Source organism: Cibotium barometz, chromosome 42 (genome assembly GCF_041138505.1).
Source record: "Cibotium barometz isolate CiBa-2024 chromosome 42, ASM4113850v1, whole genome shotgun sequence".
In the NCBI taxonomy this organism is placed as follows: Eukaryota; Viridiplantae; Streptophyta; class Polypodiopsida; order Cyatheales; family Cibotiaceae; genus Cibotium; species Cibotium barometz.
The window spans coordinates 25,938,519-25,965,920 of record NC_141087.1 but is presented as its reverse complement, the minus strand read 5'-3'; the positions used below and the strand labels follow the sequence as shown (position 1 = coordinate 25,965,920).

General features: G+C 39.1%; 1 protein-coding gene across 1 annotated transcript; it reads left to right on the top strand.

Annotated features, from left to right (window-relative positions):
• Positions 1–8,609: 8,609 nt before the first annotated feature.
• On the top strand, positions 8,610–15,842 carry LOC147614311 (very-long-chain aldehyde decarbonylase GL1-4-like). The gene is made up of 11 exons (XM_086780871.1): positions 8,610–8,735; positions 9,121–9,344; positions 9,795–10,024; positions 10,607–10,826; positions 11,476–11,597; positions 12,812–13,068; positions 13,574–13,681; positions 14,204–14,410; positions 14,616–14,726; positions 14,990–15,163; positions 15,416–15,842. Exons 1-11 carry the CDS (start codon positions 8,676–8,678, stop codon positions 15,575–15,577), a joined length of 1,875 nt encoding a protein of 624 aa, XP_086636997.1. The 5' UTR covers positions 8,610–8,675; the 3' UTR covers positions 15,578–15,842.
• Positions 15,843–27,402: the final 11,560 nt, after the last annotated feature.

Here is a 27,402-nt window from a genome sequence, read left to right as displayed (position 1 = left end):
ACTCATTCTTCTCCAAAAGACCACACTGCTCAAAACTTTTTTGTTCATTTTGTATATGTTTTCGCATGCCACGCTTCAAAATCCTTGCTTTTTACAAAAACCAATGACCCATAGCTGGAGAATCCCTGAAAATTTGCTGAAAAGCTATTTACACTGATTGAGTCCTGCGAGAACTCATTTCCCCTTGTACCATTGGAATCCCGCTTTACAATGGCACCTGGCCAAAATCCCTCATCTCCTTGTAATTCATGAATTCTCTATTTATCTTCGGGAGTGACTGTGCTCGAAGAGACTCACGATTCCTTTCATGGTTAATGCAAACTGTCAAGAACTGAACAGCTTTCTTGCCATCCTTACTCCTTATTCTTGCATATGCCGAGCCATCGTCCAAAACTTTTGTTTCCATCCTCACAGCTGTAATGTAGGGTTGCCCAAGGATAAGGGGATACGATGACATCTCCTGAATAAAGAAGTTCTGATCATCTTTCACATCCCCTATAGTTACCCTTACATTCGGACATGCTGCATAAAGCTCTCCAGATGAGTTATTAGCTGCTTTAATCATCCACCCATGATCCACATCCATTGGCCACTTACATTTGTTGTAGAGATTTTTAGCCATAAGATTTATTTCAGACCCATGATCAATTAGAGCGACATATGGCTCTTCCAAATCACCTATCTTGACAAGGGTTTCAGTGGTTGCTCTTGCCCAATGGCTCCTGGAGTAATGACTCTTTGTAAGAACTTCTTTTTCATCATCCTCTTCCACAAAGCGCACTTGTCGTGCCCCATCAGCAGAGTGATTACATTCCACCACATTTTCTCTCTCTTCCTTTTTCTGTATCTGTACTCCATGAGTCTTGGAAGTGCTTGCCTCCCCTTGCGACGGAATAGATTCAATTATGGACTGCCTTTTTCTTCGTATAATATCAATTATCTCATCATGAAATTCTTTCTTTGCAATCCCCAAGACTTCCCCTAGTGTAAATTCCACCCTACTGTTTAGAATCCTCTCTTCAAGCACCTTTTTAAGATCTGTTGCAGCTTCAATATCAGATTGAAGCTTGTAGAGTGGATTTTTCCCTTTTCCCTTCTCCTTCATTTTTGCTAGCACTTCTTCCATTGAAACATCCTGTGGAGGTCTGCTATGCTGTGGAGGCATATGTGATGGCCGAGGATCCTTCTTTTCACTTCCACGTGTAACTCTTTTTGATGGCCCTCCTTCCTCATTTTCCCTTTTACGCTTCTCCTCTACTTGTGCCTCATTATTTTGGCATTTAGCAATGTAGGCATGAACAGATAAAGAATCCACAGGCTCCTCCCAGCCAGTCTCAAGACGTATACAATCACCTGCCTCATGCAAAGCTTGCTTAGACACTTTCTTTGACGCAATTAATTCCATTGTTGATGGCCAAAAATCCTCATTCTCATAATCCTCATCATTCTCAAATCCCTGCTTTAATTGACCAACCTTTAATCCATAGGTTGCTGCCTCAACCATAGAAATGGCATGACTAGCGGCCATATCCTCTACTAGCTTTTTCATCCCTCCTTTCCCAAAGTTTGTACTCAATGGAAGACCAGTCTCTGTAAGATGGATTTTCCCATCTTTGAAAAACACAAGTTGATTTTTAAGAGCTTCTTTATAGCTAGCACAATCCTTCTTTGCATGTTCTGGGTCATCACACCATATGCATCTATATGTAAACCCTTCTTTACTTTGAGGCCTTTGCATAGAAGCCTGCCCCAATGGTAGACATTTTTCTTCAATCCTGGACATCTTCAATTTTAGGTCACGATACCCTTGATAAGCTCATCCATCGGCCCATCTACCTTTGGAATTGTAGCAGCTGGTTTGGATAGATTCTCAGAGGTAACAGCAGTTATGGGGGTTGCAGAGCCCATCACCATTTTATCCCTCCTCCGCTGCCGCTTTGCTAACATGGTGACTGCATCCTCAACATCATTCCAATCACTCTTTAATCCCTGCTCTGTATCCTTATCCTCAAGGAGGATTTCCAATTTCTCTTGGAGATCTTTCCCAGCTGCTTGTAAGAAGAGCTCTGTTTTTTCTCTGTCCAAAGTTGTACGCTCTATCCTTGACAGCTGGGCATAACGCTTCTCAAACTCTCTTAGCAATTCTGTGGCAGAAATTCCCATTTTAGGTTTTGTGATCCATTCCAAGAAAGTTCGTTTGGTCACTCGTTCAGAATCCTCCATGAAATATTCATCCTTTAAAGCAAGCTTGAACTCCTCCCAATTTCTGCCACCATGTGCTGTCTGCAATCCTCTTATGCGCTCTCTTATTTCAGGAACACATACCAGCTCGAAACTTCGAACCATATCCTCCTCAGTCACCCTGTTTAGCTCCATCTCCTTTATATAATCGCGCAGGTACTTCGTGATGTCCTTCCCATCAAATTGATCCACCTCTTTCACAATTGATTGCAATGCTTTGGTCGTGGAAATTTGTCCTCTCTCAGCAGCTTGTTGTTGTTGCATGTACATGGTAAACATCTGAAACATCTGCATAACTCTGGGGTCAAAATGAACCCCCTGACCCTCAGAATTCTCCGCCATAGCTTCCCTGTATATTTCACCACACTCTCACCCCAGCAGTTTCACGTCGGGTTCACCAAAAAGCTGTCGTGACGTGTGCGGTATAGCCAGGAAAGTACGAGACTTCTAGCTGTGAGAGTAGATACCAAATCTAACAAGGAAACTCGCACACAAAATTTCCCAAGGAGTATTGGACATCTCCATTTTCAATGACATATACATGTGTCGATTCACCTCAATACATCCTTGAATTCATCCTGATGATTGCACAAAATTGTGTATCAAGTGCTTGTCCCTTTATTCACACTGACTCCTTCCTTTGATCCAATCACATGTAGGCATAACATAACCTTTAATTTTTTCCAACATACATGTGACCATTTACATTCTTTACATCCAGTGCCATCAAAACCATCATTTCAAGATGATCTTAATCACCTGAAAACCTGCCTTAATATTCTAACATCTCACAAGCAAAAGATGGCATACTGCATAGCTATAACATGCTCATGATTTCCAAAACTCAATCAAGCAGAAGCAAGACCAACTTCCCGTGATTTAAATGTGCTTTAGATACCTTTTTCCCACAAAACACCAAGTTCTAAAACCATTAACTTGTTCTCCAAAGCTTTTTTCCATTTTCCAAATCCTTTAAAGATTTATGAGTCATACGCCTTTTTCTAAAATAAATGAAGTAGTTAAAAAAAACTTATCTGAACGTTTCAGCGAATTTACACTTTGGTTTTATTTTTGTTAATCACAAAAGGTCGCTTCAGTGCTGATTACGCGATGGAGAAACGCGGGAAGCAACAGTCGCTTCAGCGCAGACTGTGAACATGGAATTAGCTAAAAGGATCTCTTCATGTGGGCAAATATAATGTGCTGCAACAAAGATCATATCAGAATTTTACTATTTGGCGATTAATATCAGTAAATAGATAGAAAGGTAAATACCATATAGTGGGTGATATGTGTTTCTCCCCATGCATCAACCATTTGCTGGTAAATGTATGTATTGTAGTCTTTAAGTTTGCAATCTCCTCAGCACAACAAGTGGAGCCTTTTCTAGCAATTGAATCATTTTGTCAAGTGACTCCCATAGCCTTGCGTGCTTGAGACCAAGCTCTGCATTATTCCCACGATAAGTGGTGCATTCACAAATGGCTTCCATAATTCATATTTTGTGTGACTATTGTACCCCTCGTAATTTGAGAGAAGGTGTCTTGCTTTGGACCCACCCATGCATATTTGTTTGGATTATCCTGACCCGGTCCTGACTGGTCGATATCACACACTGGTTCGCGTTTTGCAGACGTTTCCCCCCAAACTCTGCTATGCGCCGCCTGCAATTCTCTGGTTTTTCTCCTCTTTCCCGCGAGGAAACCGGCCCCCACACCACCTTTTGCAGCTAAAAACGCGCTTTTTCCATTTTGAATTTTTTCACTGCGCCTACCATTCCACGCATATATTTTTCAAGTGATAACCATTTAAAAAAATCAACCTTCTTCATACCATAACCTTGCTAAGGTTTCCCACACCACATCAAAGAAAGCTTCATTTGGCATCCTTATTACATATATGACCTTGCCATCTAAAGCATACGATCAAGACCACAACCATTATGTACCATAAAAGTTCTCTGTCTCAGTGTTAATATCAACTCAACCATGATAGGCACGGCTTATGAGCAAGCATTTCACCATCTCATGGAACCAATAAAGCAGTCAAACCCACAAGCATAATCCAGTCCTATCAAGGCACAAGGTGTCTGCTAACTCCAAAATTCTCCATAAGCATAAAAAAAAATCCTCCACAATTCACACCACACTGTCAGAGGCTTCGAGACCTGGCTCAGCCTCAGCTCATCTTATTGAACCTCATTTACAATATGAACATATATACTCAGGCATCATATAATGACTCATCATGGCACTTAACCCCATGCATCTGGATTTGTATTTGATGGCGTCACATGCATGGTTTCACACCATAGACGTGCCATGGCACGACAACGTGGAGGACATGCAGCAAACTGGCACGTGGAGGAGGGCATGCAGCAAAGAACCCTAACCCTAAACCATCTCTCTCTCCAAAACCTCAAGCTCATAAATAAATAAATGAAATCAAGGTATTTGTATTTGTTGGAGAAAAAATGTATTTTTTTAATAGCACGTAAATACTAAAGAGGCGTATCAAAATTGAGTAACGTGTCATCTGAGAGAAAGGACTCGAGTCGACTTTTGCGAAGTTGGAGCGGGTGGATGGGGGGCATTGATGCGCTCAGTTAAAGCAACACCAGCCACGCCACGACAAGTGTCGAGTGCATTTAAGGCGATGCTGGGGACCCGTGTCCCGGACTCGAGTAGTGTGCCCAGTGTGAATGTGGACTTTTTCCTCTCTACAGCCCTGCCCACTGCCGTAGAGTGCCTTGTGTCTCGCATTCAATGTACAGGCGTCGCTTTAAATGCAGCGTCAGTCACTATAACAGGTGGCGATCTCGCCATAAATGCCCAAACTGTGGACTAGTTGTTGAACGTTGAACCCCTTTGGTGTGACTTGTGGACGCATGGTGGCACTTACCGTCCGGCCGAGAAAACTGTAAATAACCGGGCATGTATCTATCTGCACGCATTAAGAAGCTCATAGATGTCATCTACTCCATAGGGTACCATTTCTTGAAGCACTTCACCATCAAGGCCTGGGGCCTTTTCTTTTTTCAAAGACTTGATGACATATTCAACCTCATAAGGGGAAAAAGGTTTACCCAACCAGTAGGTGCCTTTTTTCCTCAGTGATGTCATCATGTACAGGCTCCAAAAACTATTGTAATTTCTCTTGATAGTCACCTGATGTGTCCAATGCTGTGCTGACAATGTTGGAGAGGCTATCAACAAAGAGTTGTCTTATCTCCTCCTCATTTTCTGTAATGCTACCATCCAAGTCCTTGACTGCAGTGATAAGGTCATCATCCTTCTTGGCCCTAAGAGACTTGAAGAACACCCTGCTTGGAGTGTCCCCAACCTTAAGCCAGTATAAGCATGTTTGTACTGTGGCAGACTCCGCCTTCCTAGCTTCAATTCTTATTGCATAGTCCTCAAGGTTATGAAGCATTTGGAGCATAAAAGGATCAGGGGGTTGAGAGTTGCATATTGCCTTGATGCACATGAGTGCCTTCTCCAAGCCACTTTCCTCCTCCCTCCTGGTTGTAGCTCTTTTCTTCCCTTCTCTCTTAGCATACTCTGTGATGCACATGAGGGGGTTGAGAGTTGCATATTGGGGGTTGAGAGTTGCATATTGCCTTGATGCACATGAGTGCCTTCTCCAAGCCACTTTCCTCCTCCCTCCTGGTTGTAGCTCTTTTCTTCCCTTCTCTCTTAGCATACTTTGTGATAGCTTGGACAACAGTTTCCAATCTTCTGTAAGGGTCACTGCCTACCTCCCTTGCCTCTAACCAACCTTTCTTAGTCCTTCACAGAACCCTTTGTCCTTCAAGAATGAAACATTGAACTTGAACAAAGGGGGGCCATTTCTAACTCTTCTCTGTACTTTGCATCTAAATGTCACTCTCAGAGGAGTGTGGTCTGAAACAGTGTGTGAGTGTATAAGATTGCCTTCTATATCATGTTTAAGCCATGAGGCTTGGTCAGACGCATACAGTCTATCAAGTCTTTTGGCCACATAACCACCTTGCACTTGCCTATTGCTCCATGTTGGCGCCTTTAATGCACTACATCCTTCCATCATGGCAAGGTCTATGACATCGTGCTTCTCTGTCCAATCTTTCCACTATAATGGGGGTTTATCTTGGGGTGACTCAAAATTCCAGTTCCCTCCAAAAAGAGTAGGGACATCCCAGTCCATATTGGCCAGCAGTTCCCACATCTGCCTTCTTTCCATTTGCACATTGGAGGCATATACATTAACTAGCCCTATTTCAGAGCCCTCAATCACAACCTTACATGCAATCATTCTTTCACAGTCAGTAATGGGCAATTTCTTATTAATCAATATCATACAACCACCAGAACCCCTGTCAGCCTTGCTGACTATGCACTCATGGGTGGGTTTTGACATTCAACTGGGTTTGCCCTAACTTGGTCTCTTGCAACATTAAAATATTAAATCTCTTAGATAAAAGCAACCTTCTGACATAACCTTGTCTCTCCTGTGAGCATAAGCCTCTAATGTTCCATGAGGCCATGGGTATAAATTTCGAGTACATTTCAGCTATTGATAGGGCTATTTGGGGGTGAATTCTCATCCTCATTACACTCCAATAGTACTGCAAAGGATCTATTTCTGCTTCTTGTCTCTTTCTTGAGGTTAACTTTGTCTTTATGCTTGTTAGTAATGTCTTGCAAAAGTAGCTTAGCATTACTTGAGGGCTTGCTGTTGAGCCTCCTATGATTTAAGGCTTGCCTCTCATCTGTATCCTTCTCCTTAGCAGGAGCTTTAGGGGTTTGAGCTCCTTTAGATGTACTTGCACTTTGTTGTACATTGGAGTCTTTTCCACCTTCCTTGGAGACCTCTTGTGTTCCAGGGGTTGGGGCCTTGCTCTAATCAACTGAGCCCTCCTCCTTATCTTCTTTGTGTTCTGGTTGTGGTGGTGGGACCTTGCCTTGAGCTTGTTGTTATGAGGGGCAGTCCTTTACAAAGTGACCTTGCCCTTTGCATATGAAGTAGGAGTGAGGGAATGGTTGGAAGTGAACCTCCACATCCACTCTAAGCCTAGCCATGTTGAATTGCAAGAAGTTTATGAAGTAGGAGTCAGGGAATGGTTGGAAGTGAACCTCCACATCCACTCTAAGCCCAGCCATGTTGAATTGCAAGAAGTCTAGGATCTCTTACCTCCTATCCCAGAGGATGCATGCTTTCTCTTAGCTGCTTTGCTCTCATACATGCCCTCTGTGGGGACATGGAGAACCTTACCCAATGCACTAGCCAATTCCCTAACCTGGTCCTAGAAGTAATAAGGAAGACTTGGGAATTCGACCCAGATTGGATATCGGTGTAATAGAACCTCTTCAGTCTTGATGGCAGGGGTCCAAGGGAGGGAGTATACAATGTCCCCTCTAAAGGCAGCAAAACTGTAGCAAGGACATAATCTCTTTGCCCTTCTTATTCCACTGTTTCCTGGAAGAAGCCTTTGCCTACAAAGTGGAACTTGTGCAAGGTAACCTTACCCTCATACACTTCCTGGAACCATCTTTTAAACTCCTCCTCAGATGGTGGCTTCCCCATGACATATAAGTACAGTCCACATGCCATGGCTTTGTGAAGTTCATTGAGGGTCTTGCCCAGTGATAATTCCTTGCATGCATACAGAACTTTCTTCCCCTTTGAGACCTTGGCATACATTTTACCTAGGTCTTGAGCCAACTCGCGTTGGAGGACAGCTTTAACTTATTCTAAAAAACACCCACTTCACACTTTTTCTGTATAGCTTTAGTTGGCTTGAGTCCATACCTTCAGCACCGCTTTTAACGCATGCACGCGTTCATGCGGATCTCTGCCCGCATTCGTCGCTCGAGGACTCTAGCGGCCAGATAGATAGGTGCCCTCTGTGAAGCCTGTACCCTGCTCAGATTCAAAATCGCGCGCCCTCAAGCTCTCTCAAGTCTCGCCTTTCCAAATTTGATCAAGGAACGTAGCACCATGTGTATACACTATCCACAGGGTTAGCCATCATAGTGTAGGAACTTTGGCAAATCATTTCGGAACTAATCAATCGTGTTCAAGCCTGCTAGTGTCTTCTTTCCCTAGTCTACATGGGACATAGGCATAGTTGCTGTTTAAAAGGAGTCACGCTTGTTTTTCTACATTTTGGTAATACAATACTTGCAAAATTTTAAAATGTTCTTAATAAATTACACTAAAAGTCAATTTTGAAGTGCAAGGGTGGCAGGTGAAATACAGAAAGGGCTTTAGGCTTTAAGTGATAATATTAACTAGGCACGTGAATGCCACCGTGCGAAATTTTTTTCCTCAAAGTTCAAATAATAAAACGAAAATGTAAATTTTTGCTATAAAATGAGAATCATAGCTTCTTGTGTTCCAAAAGCACAATCTTGGCCTCAAAAGCATTCGGAGAGTTTCTTGCTTGGGCGTACACGATGGTAGCATCTCCAGGCGTTCTGTACACCTTCCCATGGGAGAGTTGGGGAAATTGGAAGGTTCGTCCGACCTAAATTTCTTGTTAACGTTATGCTTAATGTATTTCAGGGCGTTGGAGCTCATAATCTAGCTATAACAGCTTACGTAGCTTAAGCTGGAATTAATCCTTTTCGTGTAATCAATCTAGAGTGGCTAAACTAAATTGTACGTGAACTTACACGAAATACTCGCCTCGAAGCTTCCTGTAGTATGTCATGTGTTTTACTAGCTTCAATTTGTCTTTGGGATGATCAGCTTAAAGTAATTAAATTCGTGTGTTAATTAGAGTCCTAAACTTTCATGTGTATTACAAGCTTTAAATTAAAATTCGTGAAGTTCATTTTGACTGTATTAGTTTTATGATATTAGTAGCATTTGACATTTTTTTTTGGGGAGTGTATGCAGTATCTTCTGTTTGTGGCCGTTGCAATGAAAGGTTTTCACGAAAGTGCGCAGCTTGGAAAGCCGCTCTCGAGCAACATTTTCTTCCATCTGCTTGTTCTGGCCGGGCTTCGGTATCTGTTATTCCAGATATGGTGCACTGCCTCCCGCATGCCGTTCATCTCCAGAAAGTATCAGATTCAGATTAAAGGCATCAAGTTCGAGCAAGTTGATCATGAGGCTAGCTGGTAACGTCCTCTGCATGTTTCTGCATCATGCAGTAAACGCGTTAATCAATGTAAGAGGTTGTCGATCTCACGTAGGCCGGTGGCTGGGCCTCTGCTGGCGTCGACAGTGGGATCACACCTTATGGGTTGTTTTTTTCCGTGACAGCCCCCTTTAGCCGAGTTAAAGCTACACCGCCTCACATCACAAACACAACCCTATAGAGACCGGCCACCTCACAAACACAACCGTATAGTGTCAGATGTCGAACCCATGAACCACTAGAATGCATCGGTTTAGAGAGAAGAAGACGTGTAATATACGCTTGAAAGCCGAAAACCAAAATGACGTGAGTGTTTCACTCTGAATGTGTGGGCGTGAGTTTAAACATGTATGTCTGCATGGAGAGCATCCGAGAATTCTTGATAATTCTGTGCGTGTTCTCACCACCCTTGAGTGTGCTGTGTATGCAGGGAGAACATGGTTCTTCTTGCAACGATTCTGTTTAGCAGTGGGTACTACTTGTTACCGTTGCAAGAGTTTCCTGCATGGAATGGCAAAGGGATTCTCGTAGCTGCTCTTATGCATGCAGGCCCTGTGGAGTGGATTTACTACTGGGGTCACAGAGCCCTACATCATCATTACCTCTTCTCTCGTTACCACTCCCACCACCATTCTTCCTTCGTTACCCAGCCCATCACCTGTAAGTGCCACCCTCACTCATCTTCTTGTTATCTTATGATGTTTGACCTTAATATTCACCCCCTCATTGATGCTTAAATTAATCGTCGTATCTTTGTGTCCAATTACCACTCTAGTGGTCCCATCTGTAGCCTTTAATCACCTCCGCATTCGGGATTGGAAGCTTAATTTTCTGATCAATTGCCACCATACTCTTGGATGGGCTATATTTAGTTCCAATTACATTGTCCCCGTCATCGTGAGTGAGCCAATTACATTGTCCCCGTCATCGTGAGTGAGCCATAGTTAGTTTTAATCACGTAACCATTGTCTCCATGTTTGATTTGTCAGCTCTGGTTTTTAGAAAATTAAACACCAGTTCCTTTTAGTGATCCTTCATGCGAATGTCATATTCTTGTTTGAATTTACTTGTTGGTGAGAAGATAATTAAGTAGATAGTTAATATTAATCCTGTGTGGTTTTTCTATGTGTGAATCAGTGGTGCTTACATGTGAGATTAATAAAATTAAACGTAGTTGTAATCCCACCGGAGACGGTGTTGCAAGTAGTGCTAATTCTCAATAATTTTCCTCAAATTTGGCAGCTAGCAATCATCCATTCTTGGAGCATGTATTCTATGCAACGATTTTTGGGATACCGATCGGCATTCCATATATTCTAGGCTGTGGCTCATTTGGGCTGGTCTATGCGTACATTATGTTCGTAGATTTCATGAATTCTTGGGGCCATTGCAACTTCGAGTTCATCCCCACCTGGGTTTTCGATGCACTCCCCCCCCTGAAATACATTATCTACAGCCCAACGTGAGTCCCTGCTGTTAATTAACAACTGTTAATCACCATCGAAAATTATCACCATCGAAAATTATACTTGTCATTTTCCTTGGCAATTCTTAATGATCATTTAGTCTTGCATTTGATTCAGATTAGTTTTTTACAATTCCTCCATAGGAAAATATTCAAGTTTAAATTGGGTAAATTAATTATTTACAAGATCTAGTTCTAACCTGTCCAGGCACGATCTACGAAAATGAACCGCTAAGTAGTGACAGTTGGAAAGTCTACTACCATTTGCCTTATTGGACTCAAAATCAGCACTTTATGTTTTTTTTCCCCGAAAAGTGAAATGCTTTTCAAAATAAACTGAACTGCAATTATATGATCTGCATATGTAGATTAACCAGTCAAACAAATCAAAAAGTTTCTGCATAACAAAGAAATAAATAGTTGAAAAAACTGCCTAGCAAAGTAATATTAGTAATTAAGGAATTACTTTGACACTTGCATGTATATCCTGTCAAAGCAAGTTATTGAGAACTTTTTTTGATTTCCCATTTACCTCTGCATTCGATCTATCAATACTTTGAAATTTTACTGTTATTTTTTAAAGCTGTAAAATAAACGTGGGGGCTCACTAACTAACATGTGGGGGAATGTATGTAAAATAAATTAGGTATCATTCCTTGCACCATACCAAAGTGCACACCAATTTCTCTCTTTTCATGCCACTGTACGACTACTTGTACGGGACTGTTGATGCTACTTCGGATACTCTTTATCGAGATATACGCAAAGGTAGGTCTTCCTATCTGCCTATTTTGTGGTACTTGGTACTTTTGATCAGTGATGATATAACCCGGTTTGTTGTAACTTTTTGGCTGTAATTTAAAACTCCCAATTGGAATTTGACACTGCTTTTAATTTTAAGGGTTGAAATTTGTACATTTCTGTTTATAAATCTCTACATTTTTATGATCTTTATTCAAAACTGCCTTTATAAATCTCTACATTTTTATGATCTTTATTCAAAACTGCCTTTAATTTTAAGGGTTAAAATTTGTACATTTCTGATTACACATCTCTGCATTTTTATGATCTTTATTGATTTTCAGACCTAAATTAATTGAATTTTATTACACCTAAATTTATTCACTTTTATTACGGGCATTCCAAGGTCGACAACCTTAGGCGAAGCAGGTGAAGGAAGACGAAGCGAGGGGGCACGGCGGGCGAAGGCAGGCAGCCGAAACTGCACGAAGATGTGCGAAGGCAGATGAAGGTAGGCAGTCGAAATCGCGCGAAGGAGGGTTCTTCGAGCGGTTTCAAGGCAGCTGACTGGAAAAAAGGAGAGGAGGAGGAAATGAGTGATGAGGTCGCAGCAGTCAGGACAAATGGAGAAGAGAGGAGAGAGATGGGCTCTGCACCGTGCTTGTACCCGAGAGAAGAATGAAATCGTGTGTAGGAAAGGAAAAGAAGCTGGACCCCGAGAGAAATGAAATCGTGTGTAGGAAACGAAAAGAAAACATATGGAGATTGCCATTTTTTTTTAAATTACTGAATAAGACATTGCTTTTTGTGACTCATGCGTTGTTTTTAATTTATCAAATGTAGAAAAAAAACATTTGGTGTGCATTAATTAACTAATACACAACTACAAAATGTTGGTGGTGTTAATCCTAGGCATTTCTTTTTAATCTAAGTCTTTAAAAAAATGTTGGTGGCGTTAATCCTAGGCATTTCTTTTTAATCTAAGTCTTTTAAAAAAAAGACATTTCTTTCAAGCATTGCTTTTGACTTTTTCTTGTATTTTCACTATTGTGATTTTGTAGTAAAGACTTAATTTCACATGTATATTATCCGACTGTTTTGTTATAACATGAACAAAGATCAAATTGACCTTTGCTAGATTTTGGTTTTTTTTGCCTTTTTTCAGGTTAATTTATTCAAACTGTTTTATTAAAAGTGTAACAATTAAGTTATGGTGTTAATCTTAGAAAATTGATTTACAGGGAACGAGAAGAAAGTAGATTGCGTGTATCTGACCCATGCAACGGAGCTGCTGTCCACTTTCCATCTGCAATTTGGATTTCAAACATTTGCTGCGCAGCCATATGCAAAGAAATGGTACATGTGGATACTGTGGCCTGTTGCCTTGCCGATTATGGTGCTTGCATGGTTGTTCGCAAAGCCATTCATCGGCGCTACTCATTTCATTGGCAATAGCTTCGAACTACAAACCTGGGTGATTCCACGATACGAATTCCAGGTGAAACTAGCTATTATATCCATTTTATTGATTGCTAATTTTCGCAATGCGGTGTTAATTAATTGAGCATCATAGGTGATTAAATGCATCTGATCTTGTCATTTATTTGGGTACCACTCGCGTGGTGCCCGTTGATTCCACGTTTTAAAGAAGCTATAATCTAAGTTATGAACACCGAATTCCGTAATGTGGCAGTAATTAATCACTCAATTTTCGGTGAAAAAGCTATACTCTAATTAGTTGATCACTGAATTCGTAGTATGGAGTTCATTAATTGCTCAAATTCCAGTTGAGAAAGCAATAATCTTACTGATCAGGTGCTAAATAATAATTGCTCAAATTGTGGCAAAAATGCTATAAATATTTTGATCACTACATGCAGTGGTGAGTGCCAGGTTAAGAAAAAAGCTAGAAGAGTTAAAAAGAGTTCCGTGCCAGGTTAATTGATTAAGTGCAGTTATATCATTTCACTCAAATCAATTAAATAATTATGTGATGTGTGCAGTACTCTATGCGTTCCGAGAAAGCAAGGATTGATGGTTGGGTCAGAGATTGTATCTTGCAAGCTCAACAAGCGGGTGCTAAAGTGATTGCTTTGGCATTGCTAAACAAGGTAATCATTTGGATATACTCTAAAAGCGCACCATTGCTTTTGAAAAAGATTTAAATTGGCCATTTGTTTTTTTTAGAAAATATAATAATGTTCCTTTTATTCCCTTTTTAATACTTTGTTTTTAAAAAATACAATAGAGTTCCTTTCATTACTTTTTTATTAGTTTTAAAAAAATATAATAAAGTTCGTTTCATTCCTTTTTTAATACATACAAGTCTCATTAAAAAAAAGAAAAAGATTTATATATTTAAATTCTTTTGAAAAAGATAATACTTCTAAATCCTTGGAAATAGTAGTTCTAAATCTAGTACTTCTAAATCCTTGGAAATAAATAGTACTTCTAAATCCTTGGAAAAGGCAAGTACTATTATTTAGAAATATGGACACTCTTAAAGGGCACGTAGTACTAATGTATGTGGGTTAGTATTAATTTATGTGGTGTAAAAACAATGGTTGTTTGGTTGGCTAATGTGATTAAAACCAAACCAAATTGGTGGATGAAATGTGGATGTGTGATAACAGGACCGGAAATTGGATATGGATGAGAAATTCATGTGCAAGCAAGGAGGGAGTATTCCCATTGTGACAGGGGAGGCTTTGGCGGCAGCGATTGTTGTGAAGGAGGTGGTGGCCAAGACGGATGTGGAGGAGGTTTTCCTGACTCCTGCTGATTCTAGGGTCGGCCGTGCCATCGCCATTTACCTGTGCGAGCATGGGATTAGAGTCTTGGTAATATGGACATCATTCACATTAGACACTACTAATCAATCATTGACATCAATTAATCTTTCACATCACATCCTCCACAATTTTCATACCCCGCATGAAGGTGTTGCTATTTATAAATCAAATCAAATCAAATCGAGCTCATGTTTTGATGATGAATCCTTTTAATATTGTGTTGTGTTTTTTTGTCAAATTCTTTCCTCTTTAGGCTCTCTCCCCCTTAAAGGACCAGCTGCAGAATCTGCGGCAGCAGATTGCCCCAAAGTTTCAACAGAATCTTGTACATGCAACCCATTATGGAGCTGGGAAAAGCTGCAAGGTGAGCCTTAATTAAATGTATGTGCGTGGTGCGTGTGTGCACGCATGTACATGCATTACATGGAGTAGGTGGGCGAAATTGATTATATGTTGAGATAATAAAGCTTCTTATATGGTAGGTGGGCGCAATTGATTATTTGATAGGGATGTGATATACTTATTAAAGCACTCTATCTGCCTCCTCTTCACTTCCTAATATAAGCTGCCCTTTATTTGAAAATGATTATTTGCTGCTGAGATAATAAAGCTTATTGTATATGGCAGGTGTGGGTTGTCGGTGAGCGAATAGGTGCACACGATCAAAGTTTTGCCCCACGTGGGACTCATTTCCACCAATTCACATTGTTCCCGGTGCGCACTTCAAGAAAAGACTGCACATATGGATCTGTGCCTGCCTTGAGGTTGCCCGAAAATGCAAGAACCATCAACGCATGTGAGGTGAGAAACATGAAATATCGAATTTATGATTTACACAAAGCATCCCTTTTTATTTTTTCAAATTGCTACTCCCTTTTTTTAAGGTATGGATGTGATAACCTATTGTTACATGCATATGATTTTGTGTTGATTCTTGTTCTGAGTCATTAATGATCTTCCCTTGCTTGTAGGATGTGATAACCAATTGTTACATGCATATGATTTTGTGTTAATTGTCGCTTTGAGATGTTAATGAGATTCTCTTGCTTGTAGGATGTGATGCCTAGGTATGTTGTGAGGGCTTGCTATGCTGCAGCCATGGTCCATTGCCTTGAGGGTTGGCATCACCATGACTTTGTTGATGATATTTCCCCCCATGACATGGAAAACTCTTGGGAAGCTGCCTTGAAACATGGCTTCTCCCCTCTTATATAATTATTGGCCCCATTATTTCATAAGTAACCTATCTCTCATGTGGTATGTGGTTTGCTTTTTGGCGGAGATTTTGTTTTTTCATATTGAAATAAGGTTTCTCCCCTCCTGTATAATTATTGGCCCAATTATCTCATAATTAACCTACCTCTCATGTGGTATGCGGTTTGCTAATTACTTGTTTTTCCATATTGTAATATGTTTTTTTCTCCATTATGACTAATTGAAATATTGAAATATGAAGTATTAAGTTTATATTGTCTAGAAACCTTGTGCGAAGGATTTATATTGCATGCTTCACCTTTATTAAAATGGTGTTTTTAGCTGATTTTGTAGCTTTAACTAATAGGCTGTGAAGAAATTAGTTGGTGGTGTAGACCCTTTGAATGTAGCAAATGCCTTTCCTTGTGGGAAAAAGATTGTGATTGTTCTCACATTGAACTTATACTATACAAGCATCTATACGAGGATGTGGTTGTTCATATAGTAAAAACAACAATTTTCTTGGCAATTCATTCCCATCCTTAAAAAATTTCCACATGATGCGTGAGAATTCACTCGAATATTTTTATCTTATTTTATGCCCATTTGGAGGTTGTACATATTCTCGCAAGTGATGGAAAAGAGAACAATAACAAGTATGCACATTTAATACCCACTTGATGCCTCTATGTATGTTTCGATATGGTTAAAACAATGTACTTGCATGAGAGGTACAATAATGACAAGTAGGCACATTAAATATTTGTGAAGGTAGTACATATTCTCACATGATAAAAGAAGGTTGTATGTATACATACATCATTATGGTTAAAACGTGAAGGTTGTATGTTTCATTATGGTTAAAATAATGTACCTTCATGAGGTAAGATAATGACAAGTAGGCACATTAAAGGCTTGAAGGTAGTACATATTCTCACATAAAAGAAGGTTAAAATAATGGTTAAAATAATGTACCTTCATGAAGTAAGATAATGACAAGTAGGCACATTAAAGGCTTGAAGGTAGTACATATTCTCACATAAAAGAAGAATAAAGAAAGGTTGTATGTATATATCACATGTTTCATCACTTCATTTACTTGGCATCATTTTTGTATAAAAGTAAGTCTTCGTTGAAAGAGTAGTTCAGTTGGGGCACATGCATATACACTACAACAAAGATGCATTCTTGCTCTCATTGACTTGGCATGATTTTTGTATAAAAGTAAGTCTTCATTTTGAAAGAGTAGTTCAGTTGGGGCATATGCATATACACTACAACAAAGATGCATTCTTGCTCTCAAAGATTTTAGAAATGTTTTGAACATGTGAGGTTTACACAAGCAATAAAACTAGGGCTTAGGCAAAAAGGAGGTAGTCGCTATAGGTAAATTCCAAGGTTGAATATTTTTGATGGGAGAGGAAGTAATGATGAATAAAGAACACAAGTCTAAAATGCATTGGCCTTTGATGAACTCTTATATTGTAATTGGAGAAAATCCCACCATGTTATAATCTTAAAGTCTACATATCGTTTGTAATTTAACCAAGGGTTAAAGTCTAATACATATGTAGGCAAACAAGATTTTACAGGACGTAAATAAAATGCACGTCCATTAATTTGATTAGCATGAGATATTATGGGAGATTATTTCTAAAGACACACCTAGGGAATAATTCATTACATAGATGTGCATTCTTGGTCTCAAACACGAGAGCATTGGGATTTGAACCTAGGTGGAGATATTGAGATCAATGTTTCACAACTTAAACTACAACTTAAACTTCATGGTAATGACTCATGGTAATGATGACTCATGATGTAAAAGTAGCATTCATACTTTTATGATAATATGTGATATTTTTGGAAGAAAGAATGCACCATATGTATAGATGTTTTGGTGCCAAGCATTCAATGTATACCATATTTTAAGAATTGAAAGTTTCAAATCTTACCAAGAACATTGAAACCATTAAATTTATTCATCCTATGATAAAATTACATAACAATCCTCATCATTTGTAATAATGGTATCCAGGTGTGGTACTATTAAGAAGGCATTTGTTGAATGCTTCACCTTTGTGTTGTTATTACCGTTGTTACTGCAAGATTTTCTCTATTTTGTTAAGGTCCCCTATATGAGGAGTAGTTGTTGTTGTGTTGAGCACCTCACCTAGCAGTTTAAGATTTCGACATTGGGGACTATGGCTAAATGTGGCCCCCTATATGAGTAGTAGACATGTTTAGCGCCTAACCACCTAGCTATTCCCACTTTTCGACATTGGAATGTGGCCATATGGTTAGAAGATTGCTTATGTAGACTAAGCAATATACCAAGTAGGATGCATGCAATGCGATGATGTGGCCCATTTGAGGGTCCATGTAATCCCAAATGGACGTGGGAGATGTGCATAGTTTTTGTAGGATAGTGTTGTAGTCTAATATGGTTACACTCGGATGATATGGTCCGTTGGTTATTTGGACCAAGTTATAGGTTGGCCGACATAGCCGACCCACATCCATGCTAACACTATATAGACTAGTTTGGCTATCTTTATTTTATCATCGAGTTCATTGTGTTCAAGCACTCCTATAAGCAAGTTATCCTTCATCCACAATCTGTCTAGATCGATATCAAATTACTTGGAGCACACAGGCGAGTGGCTGTCTTCATTTATCATCAAGTTCATTGTGTTCAAACATTCTTATAAGCCAATCATCCTCCATCTAGAGTTTGTCTAGATCACCCTCAAATTACCTGTTGCAACGCACGAATGGTTGCACAACTTGGGTGAAAACCATCGATTTTTGTAATCAAAATTTTCAAGAAGTTATATTGTTTACTCTCCGTTTCTTTTTGCAATTCAATACTTTATATTATGAAGGTCTTGCTTTAGCTTTTGTGTTTTTTTACAGGTGCATGACTATTGGTTTAACTGCATAATCCGCTAAAGAAAAGACAAAATGAGATTACAAATGTCAATAGAGAAAAACTCTAATCAACTTTTTTTACCCTAAATATTTCACCAAACCTCTTGAAACCTTAAAGCCTTTGAATCATGTATGATATTGAAATTAAAACCATACCAGTTAGATGACAAAAAACAAGATGAAACTTGCAAAACTTTGACAAAAGAAAGATGACATTTATGCCCCACCTGTAGAATGTAATTGGAGACCATGAAGGTTTTTATTAGTATCATCATTTATGTAGGCATAGACTCCTTATATTTTAAAGGATTCTGACTACCACAAAAAATTAGGTTAATTGCTAATTTTATGATCATAGTTAGGAAAACTTCTAAGGCTATTACTAGATAAATACATATGTGCCAACTTGAACTACCCAACTTGTAAGACTGGGATTACTACATAAATACATTTGTGTTGGAAGCTTAAATGCCAACTTGAACTACCCAAAAAAAGAAGATATCACTCTAAAAGCATTATCTTTATATTGGTTATGATGTAGAGTTCACTCTTGGGGTGACATCGGCTAATACCCAAATAAATCTCACTTCCATCGATGGTTGGGGGAGTGCAAACACTTATGGCCATTTCTACTATCTAAAGAAGAATCTTCTTACATTTCCAAATGCTATATATACTTATCCCCAAATATGTGCAGGTTGTGTCTAGCTTGAGCTAGTTCATTTGGTGTAGAACATATGATCCTAGTCATACTATTACTTAAACATAGCTTGCTGTCATAACAAAGAACTTAGCAAGTAAATGATCCTAGACATACTACCTACTTAAACATAGCTTGTTGTCATAACAAAGACCTTAGCAAGTAAATGCTGGGCATAACGTAAGGTTTAAGCCATGAGAATTGAGACCAAAAGTAACGTTGTTTGTAATCATAAACATGAAACTTATAGCTTAAAAATATACATGATTGACATACACGTGAAAAACATAATCCTTTTTGTGTATGTGTATGTGTATGTGTGTGTAGTTGCCCAAGCATGCAAGTGATACTCCTTTATAGATTAACGAATGACAATTTTTTACTCACAACACTCTAAGGAAGATATATGTAGCATACATAATGACAAGGGTCTAGTTGGGAATGAGTGGCCAATATTACGTTCAATGACCATACCTTGGATCATTGAAAGTCATATATAGACCTTATGTGATAAGATTATGGGTGCTCATCCAAGTAGGTGAAATGGACACTTTTGCTTCATATCATGTTTCTTAACCGTGTTTACGTACCTCTGCTTACTTTGACTTTGCTTGTCGGTGTTTATGTATGTGTGCTTGCTTTGACTTTGCCTGTTGATGTTGGCCACTATTACATAAAGGGGTTAACACTTCCCCCTTCCTAATGTTAAGCGTGTGATCAAGTGGAAGATTGTGTGGAGATAGTATTTTGAAGTTGTGTTATTGTTGCTCTAGATACTTTCTATGGATACTTGATCAAGATACTCAACGGTCATTGTTTCTTCAAATGGAAACTTGGGAAAGGCTAGTTACCTAAATCAAAAAGTTAGTGACAGGCAAGAGTACCTAAATGGACTAGGAGCTATTGGTGATTGCAATCTCTCTCTCTCTCTCTCTCTCTCTGTCTCTGTCTCTTTCTCTCTCTCTCTCTCACACACACACACACAGAGGAGCGCACACACGCACACACATGCACACGCACATGCACAAGTGTGCATACATGTGAGGTCCCTATCCCCACCGCGCAACGAATTCAGGGGTGCTAGCAGTAGAAGTAAGACTTCTTGTACAGGGCAGGGTCCCACAGTCAGGGCCTCGCCACGGATATCCGGACAAGAGACTAATCCATCGGTTCTTCCAAAACCGAACCCGAAAAAACTTCCCTTGCCTGGAAAGCACGGCGATTCCTCCAGGATAACTTTTCTCTAACATAGTCAAAAGCCTTAACTAACTGAACTGATCTGACCGAACTTGTAAGTCCCATAGTCAAATCAAGGAAAAGATTGTACTTGGATCATAGAGACCAATGTTTTTTCCTCATTGAGAGGCACAGCCGTTGATTCTTTTCCATAGAACAATTTTTGTCTGGGATTTACTTCATCTGTCGAACCAGAACAGAATTGAGTCTCAATTTAGGGATCCATCAGTCCAACCTAACCCCATCTAGTCCTATGGGTTAGCTAACTGCCCAATCACCGTAGTGATGGGATCCAATTAAGAATTTGGTTAGGTTATCCCGGGTACCAGGGAAAAGAGTTCCCAAGTCCCCTACCCAGATATTCATGCAAACTTAAAATTAGTCACACCACTTACACACCCAATATGAAATTGCCTTTTTCACAGATTCAACAATCTTTAAAACAATCATATAATGAAACCATAGTGTCACTGGTCATAATCCTCTAATTATCCAGTTGAATCCTTATTTCCAAACATTCCTTCATCGGTGTACCTATGGTATCATTGGCAAACAGAACGCTCACTCCCCGTCCACTCAAGGGCCTTTTCGATAGTTCCTAGCTCATAGTAACCGGCAAGTATTCACTTTAGTAAAAATGGAGTCTCCGTTGAAGATTAGCAAGATAAACCAACAGATCTATAAAAAAGAGCCATGGACTCATCCGTTGTTGAGGACCAGCAAGGTCAATCAACCAGATCCATGCCCGAATTCAAAAAACAACTCTTACTCCTTGTTCGAATATCTTCCCCAACGTACGTGTGGGTATCTTCGGTGACCCAGAGTCCAAGCACCGTATGGTCAGCACCCTCCTCTAGGATCCTTCGCAGGTCACCTAGCGCTTCACTCATAGGCCGCTTCCTTGGTCCCTCATCCACTGTACCAAAAGCTCACCATTTAAATCAAACCGAGGCTGGTCAAGACCTCGGCCGACCTTGCTACGCGAGACGTCCTTCGTTGACTCTCCGTTCAGCACAGTTGCAACTTTAACAGATAGGTCTCCACGACCTTATTCAGAAGACGGTCAAAATACTTCTCGAGCATTCTTAACATAAAACATTCATTTAAAAACAGATTTCACATACGAATACAGTTCCAACAACATCAATCCACATCATCCATACATCCATCCACATCAATGCACATTATCCACACATCAACCCACATCAATCCACATTCATTTCATAAGTATTTCCACTCTCATCTAGTCACATCTTTTTCTATCTCATCACTTATTTCCTCATTTATTCTCATCAGATCTCATCCACTTGCATGTACCCACACATCTCATCACTTCACATACATTAACATCTATCCAATTTACATCGCATCTTATCACATCCATTTCACATCACATCTCATTTATTCACATCCCGATTCACATGCTAACACATTCATTCACGTCCCTTATTCACATCCCGATTCACATCTATTCACATTCCTTATCATTCATTAACATCTCGATTCACATGCTATCACATTCATTCACATCCTAATCATTCATTCACATCCTGATTCACATGCTAACACATTCATTCGCATCCTATATCATTCATTCACATCCCGATTCACATGCTAACACATTCATTCACATCCTATATCATTCATTCACATCCCGATTCACATGCTAACACATTCATTGCATCTATTTATGCATAAAAATCAATTTTGGTGAAAGTAACACTTTTATAATCAAAATATTTCCAATACGCATCTTTTTATTCATAGAAATTAATTCTAATAAAAATAACATTTTTATAATAAAAATATTTCTAATATGCTTTTTCTTTGCATAGAATAAAAATAACACTTTTAGAATACACAAGCGGTGGGGATTACTCTTTTTTAATAGTAAAAGATAAAATTTACTTCACCAATTTTAAGAAAATTTTACCATAACCTCCTTTGTATGGCTGACCATTTTTCAAAATTTTCACTCTAAAATTTACTAGAAAATTATCCAAGATGATTTAAATCATTCTAATCTAATCAATTTTCATTTTATTAAGAGTAAACAATATGGAAAGTTTAATTTCATCAATTTGATTACACATCTAGGATAAAGAAAGGTTGAATTCAATAATGAAGAGAAGAGGGAATGCCTTTCCAGCAAGGCATAACATACATTTTTATTTTAAGCAAAAATCAGAAAACCGTAAAATAGAATAAGAAAATGTAGAATTTCTAACTTACTAAGAGTTTTGTGAGTTTTCCTTTGGCTTGATGGTTTGAGGACTCTACTCTTGTCTGCAACAAGAGTGGCCACCAATTCTTTTGAAGAGGAAATGGTAAAAAACAAATGAATTATCAACGAATTCATTGTTTTTAGCTCTGGGAGGAGGAGTGGAGTAACAGTGCATAAAACACTATTAACCATTTAAAAAGGGGGAGGCTTCATTTATAGGAAAAAGTGAGCCTCTAACCAAGCAAACTGATTCTAGAATTTTTCAGATCAGTTTGGTCAATTTTTGACCTTTTTTAGGTCAAAAACAAATGAATTATCAATGAATTCATTGTTTTTGGCTCTGGGGAGGAGTAGAGTAACAGTGCATAAAACACTATTAATCATTTACAAATGGGGAGGCTTCATTTATAGAAAAAAGTGAGTCTCTAACCAAGCAAACTGATTCTAGAATTTTCCAGATCAGTTTGGTCAATTTTTGACCATTTTTCGGTCAGTTTAGTTTACTTTTTGGATCTAGTTGAAGAAGCAGGAGAGAGAGCAGAGATGAAGATATCTCATTATCTGTGAGTTTAAAACTCACATGTGAAATAGGCGACTCCTTCATGAGGGGAATTCCCCATACTGAGGTGTCAAAAATGCATCATTTCTTCTAAATTTTTAACTAATAACCTTGTCGTTAGTGAACTCTTCATCTTATGTGAGCATTTACTCATTTTTGGGGGATTTTCTTTTATTCTTTCATTTATCTCCTCCCTACATTTGAATTTATCTAATTGGTCCATAGGAACCTTAATTCCAAAATTTTAAAAAATCTGGATCCTTAGCCTAAGGGTCCTTTTTACCTGATTTCATTTTTTTCAATTGCACATTGGAAATTTCTTTTTGAATATCTGTTTCAGGGGAAACCATTTTAGACACTAGGAAGATTTTTATATCCAAAAATATCTCAATTTTGAATTACCTCCCTCTAGATATTTTCTCTCTCTAGGCCTAAACTGTGTAAAACAGGATTTTTCTTTTATTGCAGAGAGGGGAATAATTATAAGATCAGAAGGGGAGGTTCTTACACCTGCACAGCTCAAAAGCCAGAGGGAAAAATCTTACATCCTACCCCACTTAAAAAACGCGAGATGCCCTCATCTCGCAAAATTAGAGGAGAACTCTTTTCCTTAAGATCCAACTGATTCTGGGGTTCCTTATAGTCTGGTGAACCCAACAGAATCCTGGGATAAAGATCCCTTATATAAAACTCATCATCAGATAATAATTCACTTAGATCGTAACATTCAATCCTTATCACAATAATGGTCCATTAGATTGAAATTTTCAATTATATAGATTTTTAATTTGACATCCCTTAACTTGATCCACTGGGTCAAGTGTTAATAGTAGCAATCTGCGAGCAGAATCCACTAATCTCATAGTGATTTGTTGAAGTCATTAACGTCATTCCAGTAACGACGAACATCATCACAGGGACTCGTCCCATTCATCCTCATTGTGGTTTTGCTTAGTTTATTACATTTCCACCAAAATTCAGGAATCTTCATTTTTCAATCAGAATCCAAATCAACTCATCAGTTCTCAACCAGAATTTAAAATCATATCAACTATATTCGAATTCATCGTTTGGATAGCATTAATGCTTATAGTTTCAAGTCTTAGATTTACTCGTATATACTGCCAGTAAAGAGTTACAATTACACCCTCGGTATATACAAGTAGTCACGGTCCTTGAAACTATAAGGTAAATACCATCATGTATAGGCCTCAAGCAAGTCAGGGATTGCATATAATTGCGGTACTTCCATCTGAACACACAATTACCAATTTACGAATTTCAGTTTGAATATTAAATTGTATGAATTTTATCACACAATTATAACCTTTTACTACTTCTTCATAAATTTTTGACATTTTTGGCTTCTTGGTTGATCCTCATTAGTAGCCAATTTGCTCTAATATCAGCTGTGAGGTCCCTATCCCCACCGCGCAATGAATTTAGGGGTGCTAGCAGCAGAAGTAGCACCTCTTGCACGGGGCAGGGTCCCACACTCGGGGCCTCGCCCATCCGTACAGGAGACTAATCCATCGGTTCTTCCAAAACCGATCCTGGAAAAACTTCCCTTACTCGGAAAGCACAGGCGATTCTTCCAGGATAACTTTTCTCTAACGTAGTCAAAAGCCTTAACTAACTAAACTGATCTGACTGCACCTGTAAGTCCCATAGTCAGATCAAGGAAAAGATTGTACTTGGATCATAGAGACCAACGCTTTTTTCCTCATTGAGAGGCACAGCCATTGATTCTTTTCCATAGAATAATTTTTTTCCGAGATTTACTTCATCTATCGAACCAGAACAAAATTGAGTCTCAATTTAGGGATCCATCAGTCCAGTCTCTAACCCCCTCTAGTCCCATGGGTTAGCCAACCACCCACCACTGTAGTGATGGGATCCAGTTAAGATTTTGGTTAGGTTGTCTCGGGTACCAGCAGGGAAAAGAGTTCACAGGCTCCCTAGCAGGATATTCATGCAAACTTAAACCTAGTCACACCACTTACATACCCAATATGAAATTTCCTGTCCACTCAGGGGCCTTTTCGATAGTTCCTAGCTCATAGTAACCGGCAAGTATTCACTTTAACAAAAATGGAGTCTCCGTTGAAGATTAGCAAGATCAACCAAAAGATCCATATAAAAGAGCCATGGACTCATCCGTTGATTGACCAGCAAGGTCAATCAACCAGATCCATGCCCGAATTCTGAAAACAACTCTTACTTCTTGTTCCAATATCTTCCCCGACATACGTGTGGGTATCTTCGGTGACCCAGAGCCCGAGCACCGTATGGTCAGCACTCTCTAGGATCCTTCGTAGGTCACCTAGCGCTTCACTCATAGGCCGCTTCCTTGGTTCCTCATCCACTGTACCAAAAGCTCACCATTTAAATCAAACTACGTGAGACCTCAGCCGACCTTGCTACGTGAGACATCCTCTGTTGACTCTCCATCTCAGCAGTTGCAGCTTTAACGGATAGGTCTCCACGACCTCATTCACAAGACGGTCAAAATGCTTCCCCAGCATTCTTGACATAAAACAGTCATTTAAAAACAGATTTCACATACAAATATAGTTCCAACAATATTTCCATCTTTTCTCATCACTCCACATCCTTTCACATTAGTCCCCATCTTTTCTCATCTTCCCACAAAATTGTTTTTTTTTCATCGATCCCTATCACATCACATCATTCCCACATCAAATCACATCCAATCGCATCATCCACACATCAATCCACATCATCTATACATCCATCCACATCATCCACATCAATCCACATCATCCATCCACATCAATCCACATTATCCACATCCATCCACAGCTTTAATAGATAGGCCTCCACGACCTCATTCACAAGACGGTCAAAATGTTTCCCCAGCATTCTTCACATAAAACAGTCATTTAAAAATAGATTTCACATACAAATATAGTTCCAATAATATTTCCATCTTTTCTCATCACTCCACATCCTTTCACATTAGTCCCCATCTTTTCTCATCTTCCCACAAAATTATTTTTTTTCATGGATCCCTATCACATCACATCATTCCCACATCAAATCACATCCAATCGCATCATCCACATTATCCATACATCCATGCACATCATCCACATCATCCATACATCCATCCACATCAATCCACATTATCCACACATCCATCCACATCTTCCATACAACCATCCACATCAATCCACACGTCAATCCACATCATCTATACATCCATCCATATCAATCCACATTATCCACACATCAATCCACATCATCCATACATGCATCCACATCAATCCACACGTCAATCCACATCATCCATACATCTATTCACGTCAATTCACATTATCCACACATCAACCCACATCATCCATACATCCATTCATGTTAATCCACATTACCCACACATCAATCCACATCATCCATCCACATCCATCCACATCAATCCACATTATCCACACATCAACCCACATCAATCCACATTCATTTCATAAGTATTCCCATTCTCTTCTAATCACATCTTTTTCTATCTCATCACTTATTTCCTCATTTATTCTCATCAGATCTCATCCACTTGCATGTACCCATACATCTCATCACTTCACATACATTTACGTCTATCCAGTTTACATCGCATCTTATCACATCCATTTCATATCACATCTCATTCATTCACATCCCGATTCACATGCTAGCACATTCATTCACATTCCTTATCGTTCATTCACATGCTAGCACATTCATTCACATTCCTTATCGTTCATTCACATCACATCACATCCATTCACATTCCTTATCATTTATTAACATCCCAATTCACATGCTATCACATTCCTTCACATCCTGTATCATTCATTCACATCCCAATTCACATGCTAACACATTCATTCACATCCTATATCATTCATTCATACCCCGATTCACATGTTAACACATTCATTTACATCTTATATCATTCATTTATATCTTGATTCACATGACATCACATCCATTCACATCCCTTACCATTCATTCATATCCCAATTCACATGCAATATCATTCATTCACATCTCAATTCACATGCTAACATATTCATTCACATCCTATATCATTCATTCACATCCCGATTCACATGCTAACACATTCATTCACATCTTATATCATTCATTTACATCTTGATTCACACGACATCATATCCATTCATATCCCTTATCATTCATTCACA

Coding starts and splice junctions, on each gene's coding strand:
- LOC147614311 (XM_086780871.1), top strand. CDS start 8,676: ATGGTAGCATCTCCAGGCGTTCTGTACACCTTCCCATGGGAGAGTTGG. Junction 9,345..9,794: donor GTTGATCATGAGGCTAGCTG/GTAACGTCCTCT, acceptor CTGTGTATGCAG/GGAGAACATGGTTCTTCTTG. Junction 11,598..12,811: donor TTATCGAGATATACGCAAAG/GTAGGTCTTCCT, acceptor ATTGATTTACAG/GGAACGAGAAGAAAGTAGAT.